This window comes from Priapulus caudatus, unplaced genomic scaffold (genome assembly GCF_000485595.1).
Source record: "Priapulus caudatus unplaced genomic scaffold, Priapulus_caudatus-5.0.1 Scaffold3099, whole genome shotgun sequence".
Lineage (NCBI taxonomy): Eukaryota > Metazoa > Priapulida > Priapulimorpha > Priapulimorphida > Priapulidae > Priapulus > Priapulus caudatus.
The window spans coordinates 4,264-11,071 of record NW_014580160.1 but is presented as its reverse complement, the minus strand read 5'-3'; the positions used below and the strand labels follow the sequence as shown (position 1 = coordinate 11,071).

The 6,808-nt window shown below is 47.8% G+C and overlaps 1 protein-coding gene across 1 annotated transcript; it reads right to left on the bottom strand.

Annotated features, from left to right (window-relative positions):
• Positions 1 to 3,894: 3,894 nt before the first annotated feature.
• LOC106819284 (5-hydroxytryptamine receptor-like) lies at positions 3,895 to 5,496 on the bottom strand. Its single transcript, XM_014823931.1, has 2 exons — positions 4,455 to 5,496; positions 3,895 to 4,160 (listed from the first exon to the last, which is right to left on the bottom strand). The coding sequence occupies exons 1-2, from the start codon at positions 5,313 to 5,315 to the stop codon at positions 3,897 to 3,899; spliced, it is 1,125 nt and encodes a 374-aa protein (XP_014679417.1). The 5' UTR covers positions 5,316 to 5,496; the 3' UTR covers positions 3,895 to 3,896.
• Positions 5,497 to 6,808: the final 1,312 nt, after the last annotated feature.

Sequence of the window (6,808 nt, the reverse complement as noted above, 5' to 3'; positions counted from 1 at the left end):
CTCTCTCTCTGTGGATGCCCGTTGGCGCATTGTCGGAAACATCACAAATACTTACGACTATAATAAGTCTGAAATGTCGTAACTTTTGCTTAATACTCTAATAACAAATGTTACGACGACATTACAGGCGTGTCTATGAAGTCTTAACCAGTGATGATCTTTGTGACAACGGCTCGCTTGTCTGGCGGACGGGAAATGTAAACTTTTACTCGCCGCGCTCATAACGCGTGGAACCGAATTTTACACGATCGAATTATTTGGATCTGAATTATCGCGTTATAAAGGTATATATATATATATATAGTGAATATTGTTCGGTATAATGTGATTCTGCCGTTGCGCGTACTCTAGTGCATAGTTCATAGTTGCATGGAAGTTGATAAAGTCGTTTAGTGCGCAGTTAACAACGAAAAGACCGTTTATGAGAGAAGGGGGTTGAGGAAGTGGACGACGAGGAAAAGAAGAAGTAGCAGGAGGAAGGAGAGGAGAAAGAGGAGGAGGAGGAGGAGGAGGAGGAGGAGAAGGAGGAGGAAGAGGAAGAGCAGCTTGAAACTGGTAATAGAAAACAGAGAGAAGGTGGATGAGTTTGGGAGGAGAAGGATGAGGAGGAAGAGGAGGAGGAGGAGGAGGAAGAGAAGGAGGAAGAGGAGGAGCAGGAGGAGGGGGAAGAATGAATAGGAAGAGATGGCGGAAGCGAATAAATAAGCGAAGAAGGCAGACGAAAATTATAGCAAGAATGCGGAAGGCATTCCTTTGATGTTTTTTTACGAGCATTCTACAACCATATATCTTTCACGCAAGAAGTACGCGGGTATAACTCCCCCGGACACTAACATCAGTCTAGTAACTGAAGCTGGCCGGGTGACGACACGCACCACGATGACATACACATGCCATACATCACCCCACACACGTTGACAGCCAACTGTCACCACCACCAGATGGCATTTCGTAATGATATCTGTCATCCAGGGGCAACCCCCTCCCTCTCCTGGGTCTAAAGACAACTCTATTACGTCTGTCTGACTGATAGACATCGTATATACTATGATATATATAGTTGATAGATTCGTCTCTACTGAGCGCGGAGAGGGGATTGACCAATTATAAGACTCGATTATAAGATAGAATCATGATGGCAGATCGAAATTTCTTTATAATTGTTTGCATGCTTGCTGTCGGGAGCACGGCCGTTCGTTATATTTCACTTTAATTTTTTCACTCGTCGGAATGACGAAACTCAGTTCAATGTATTTGGTGGCGGAAGCCGCATAGATGTATGAATTGTTCTGACTGTATATCTGTATATAGTGTGCAGTATGGTAGCCGCATAGATGTCTATATTGCTCTCTGGCTGTATATAGCATGTGTAGTAGTTAGCACTGCATGGTTATTTGGTCGTGGCTACAGAGGCGGTCGTGTGATCATGGTTAGGATGGGAGGTGGGTGCAGGAGGGAGGCGGAGGAGGAGGAAGAGCATGAGATGAGGAGGAGGAAGAAGAGGAGGGGGAGGGGGAGGGGGAGGAGGAAGAGAATGAGAGAAGGAGGAGGAGAAGGAGGAGAATGAGAGGAGGAGGAGGAGGAGGAGGAGGAGAATGAGAGGAGGAGGAGAAGGACGAAGAGGAGGAGGGGGAGGGGAAGAGAATGACAGGAGGAGAAAGAGAATGAGAGGAGGAGGAGGAGGAAGCGAATGAGTGGAGGATGAGGAGGAGGAGGAGGAGGAGGAGGAGGAGGGGGAGGGAGAGAATGAGAGGAGTAGGTGAAGGAAGAGGAGTAAGAGGAGGGAAGAAGGAAGAAAATGAGAAGGAGGAGAACGATAATGAGAGGAGGCGTAGGATGAGATAATGTATAACTATGAGGAGCATGAGATAAAAAGATGACAAAGAGTGGGATGAGGGGAAAGTGAATCAAGAGTATGATGTCGTAGCAAGAGTAGGCTGCGGAAAGGGAGTGGGAAAAAAAACCCGTAGGTCATTTGATTTCACAAGTTAACTTCATCGCGTCAACCTAGGATATAATCTCGATTTTTCGAATAACTCGAGAATAGATTTTTCGCCTATAAACGGGGTTTCTAACTATCATGAAATAAGTTCATCGCACAGATTTCGTTCGCGAGAATGACCTACTATTAGTCATAGATGTATTGTTGAATCCTGTCAAAAATATTTTTAAGTAATTTGCCCGATTTTCGTCACAACTTACGGTAACTAAGAGGGATCACTGTCTAGCCGTAACTAAGCAAGATGCATTGGCGGATGTTGGCTCCCATAGCAACGCATCACAAGCATACGATGATAACAGACTGGTACTGCTGTGGATGTATAGACAATGTCGTTGTGCCATATATACGAAGAGAGAGAAGCCATGGGAGTGATATATATATAGAATGAGTAATGATATAGTGCTAATTATGAAGAAGCAGCATTAATTAGCTAATTAGCGACGATGCTACATAACAGTGACCAGCTGGAAAGCCAGCGTTAGATGTACATGTATATGTACGGTACTGCGCATGCGCTGACGGGTTATAAACTATCGCAGAAACGAACACTTTTTTACTCGAAATTCTTATTATAGAGGATGTGCTAATGAGGGGGACGTTACGTTGCTCCGTTGATATGATGTAGGGAGATATAGGTGACGCAGGTGCTGACGCAGCTATTGACGTCTGCGTCAAAGATTCCTCGTAGAGAAAGAATGAAGGTTGCGTCACGCTTTCTGACGCGGCTATGGATTCTTGTATCGTATGTCAATTAATGTTTGTATCACGATTGACGCAAACGTGCCGAACGTCCAAGAAGCCTTCTGGAACAGTGAGCGCGTAATCTTGCGTCATGTTCGCTGACGCAGCCGCCGTTTTCTGCGTCAACCATCGTCGCACCTGCTCGCACAGTTGCACAGTTACACTAACGTTGCGTCAGCGTCAACATTGTACACCGTTGCGTCGCGTAGAGACGTTTGTGTCACGTTTTTCGACGCAACCACAGCCACTTGCGTCAACTCGCTTCCACATTGTACACCCTTGCGTCGCGTAGAGGTTTGCGTCACGCGCGTTGACGCAGTCTCTTGCGTCCGCATCATCGACGGTCGTGCGCTTTGTTTAAACAGTTAGCACTCACGTACATTTTATCTTACGCCGCAACAAACACAGCCACTATTGCAGATGCTGTCTCTAGTTGGACAGTCTATGTGACTAACAGAGCACAGATCACCGAAAACTCGTCTCTCTCTCTCTCTCACTCTGTATGTGTGTTTCATACACGCAGTACGCAGAGATGAGAACACACACACACACACACACACACACACACACACACACACGCACACATGTGAGGAACCATTCTCTCTTCGCAAGTCTTCTTTCTTCGGGGGCGACTCACTCTCTCACTTCCCATTATCTTTCCGCGGGAATAAAACACCGTAACGATGGAGGAAACGCGTCCACGCATGCGCACGTGACACGCCATTACCGTATCCCGATTTGCAGCAGTGGGAAGAGATTCCCCCACGATAACGGGAAAGAAGTGTGTGGTTCGCTGCGGAACTTCCCGGAACTTCTTTCTGAAGGAAGAACATCTCGCCATGATCACACGCGGGTGAAAAAAACGTTCCATCGTGCCATCGTGCAGGCTTCCCGCTCGGGGAAACCCATTTCCGTTGAAGAGAACGTGCCCCCCTCTCTCTCTCTCTCTCTTTCCTCCTCTCACGCAGGCATTACCGATATTATTGATCTCGCGTCCTCTGAGTCAAGATTTCTGATCGAGATCTCTGAATCGTCTCACGATACGGCAGCTCACATATATTTGTCCGTGCGTCCTCATATATATATATACACACATATATATATATACATATATATGTATATATATATATATCATCAAGCTATCTAGATACTATCAGTGCGGATAGTATTTCTTCCTGTAGCGTCCGAGCAAGATCTTATGGAAAGCGTTTCTAAAGTCCGGAGAGAATATCGTGTAGATGACTGGATTCAACAAGCTGTTGAAGTAGCCGAGCCACAGCAGTACGCTCACCATCGCATCCAATCCCTGGAAACAGTCGTGACAGAATGGCTTCACTACCTCCAGGATGAAGAAAGGCAGCCAGCAGAGCAGGAAGGATCCCGTGATGATGGCGAGTGTTTTTGCTGCCTTGCGTTCCTTCTTCACGTCGCTCGACGAGCTGTGCCGCTTCTGCTGCTGCTTCGTCATGGCCGGTTTCTGTATGAGCACGTCGGTCGGCTGCGATTTGGCGACGTCTTTCATCGTCAACGTCTGCTGCTGTTGCTGCGGCTGCTGTAACCGATGCATCGCGGTTTGCGGCGACGGTGGCGCCAGATCGTTGACGTGGTTCGCGTCGTGACGCGGCGTGCCGCCGTTGACGCCGCCGACGCCGACGCCGGCGCAACCGCTGCGGTCCGTCGAGCTGGATTTCTCCGGACTAACGTTGGCGACGTTGTTGAGGTGCGTCATCGTCGTCGCCTCCGTCTGTACGGCGCCGACCGTGCTCGGCGGAGGCAGCTGCATCTTCGCTCTTCCTCCGGGCTTCTTACGAATGCGACTTTTCGCAGCTCGATAGATCTTGTAGTACACCGATAGCATGACGACCATCGGAATATAAAACGCTCCGAACGTCGAAAAGAACGTGTATCCAATGTCCTGGCTGATGAGGCACGTGTCGGACGCGTGCGCCGTCTCCGGATCGCGCCATCCGAACAGCGGAGCGATCGATATCGCCGCCGATATCACCCACACCATCACGATCATCAGTCCGATCCGCTTCGGGGTTCGCCGATGGATGTAATCGATACTCGTGATCGCCCAATATCGATCCAACGAGATGATGACGAGATGGAGAATCGAAGCGGTGCAGCAGAGCACGTCCAGCGACGTCCACATGTTGCAGATCTGTCGGCCGAGGAACCAGGTTTTGGTTACCTCGTAGACGGCGCTCAGAGGCATAACGAGGGCGGCTACTAGTAGGTCGGCAACCGCTAGAGATAGGATCAGATGGTTGGCGACGCTCTGCAGGTTCTTCTCGAGGATGATGGCGGCGATGACGAACACGTTGCCGACGATCGTCATGAGGATGAGAATGCCGAGGATGCTGGAGACGAAGACGAACTCGACGAGGCCGTACGCGGGAACGAGCCCGCCGCCGTAAGCGGAAGTGACGTACGTTTCCGTTACCGTGACGTTTGCCGCGACGGTGCCGTTTCCGTCGCTCGCGTTGGCGAGGTAGGCGGGTAGCCGCGAGGTGGCGTCCCAGTAGTCGGCGTACGCGGACGTCGTCGTCATGGCGACGGTCGCCGCCATGTTGCGGAGTCGATGCGTAGGGTATGCTACCCTAGCGTGCCTGTCGTTTTCCTCGTTACGTCATCGTCGCCGCACGGTGGCGCTCCGGTCGCCTGCGTTTGCTAGCAACTCTTCTGGTTCTCTTCAAGATCAGTGACAGTAGTGGCAGCGGTGATGATGGCGATGATGCAGGCGGTATATGGATCTGAAATGTAAATATATAAACGTTTATAACCGGGGAAAGTATACTCACAGAGCTGATAATGCATGCTCGGGCTATATGTCCTGTAAGATAAAGAGGAGAGATAGCGACGAGAGAGAAAGCGCGCATGAGAAAGAAAGAGAGAGAGAGAGAAAAGAGAGAGAGAGAGAGAGAGATGCAGACAGAGAAGGCATGTGTGTGAGAGAGAGGAATAATGTTAGGGAGGAAGAGCAGATGGAAGACAGATAGGGAGGTAGGGAGAATGAGAGGAGAGCGAGCGAGCGAGAGAGAGAGAGCGAGAATGAGTAGAGAGAGAGAGAGAGAGAGAGAGAAGAGAGAAGAGAGAGAGAGAGAGAGAGTAACGAAAAAAGAGAAAACGCACGGCAGACAGAGAGAGAATGATGAGAGAGAGAGAGAAGAGAGAGAGAGAGAGAGAGAGAGAGAGAGAGAGAGAGAACTCTCGAAAGAAAAAATGGTAAATGTAGTAATTATGATGAATAGCATGCGAAGCGTAGCCCTGCTGCGCAGCAAACACCACACATAAATCCATTGTAGAGGCTAAGAGAAGCACATTAGACAATTTCATATCAGATTTCCACCGAGAATTGGCATTCATTCATGTACATAGGTAATAACTCCTAAGAGTATATATATATATATATCTATATATATATAATATATATATTAAATGCACACAATGTACGGCGCATATATTTGATTCGATAGAAATAGATATACGCACGAGGAGATATAAATATTTAGATAGATAATGACATTGTCGTATTAAAGAGAGGGGATAAGCGAAGCTAACATATTTCGATTTTTATAATGTATATACATATATATATATATAGGGGGATGACAAGCAAATATAGAAAGCTTTTCATGTGCTGGTAATCGGCGCATTATGATTATACGTAATGGCGGTTTTTAATATCACGGAATAGATGTTTTATTATCCCTCCAGTATAGTATGCGTTTGAACATAAAACGCGACCGCCATGCATGATACACAAAGGGAAAATTTATTCATGCGCGAATAGTTAGCATATGTATATTTATATTAAAGCGATTGTATACATTTCATTTCAATATCATAACAATCCCCGCGTGGATGAGTAAACGCATGAACGGGTATGCGATTGCACACACGCACACATGCGCACACACACGCATGCAGGCGCCTGCACAGACTCACACGCGCACACACGCGCGCCTATATAAACACATATAAACACACACACGCGCGCATATAGACACATATAAACACACACACACACACACACACACACACACACACACACACACACAC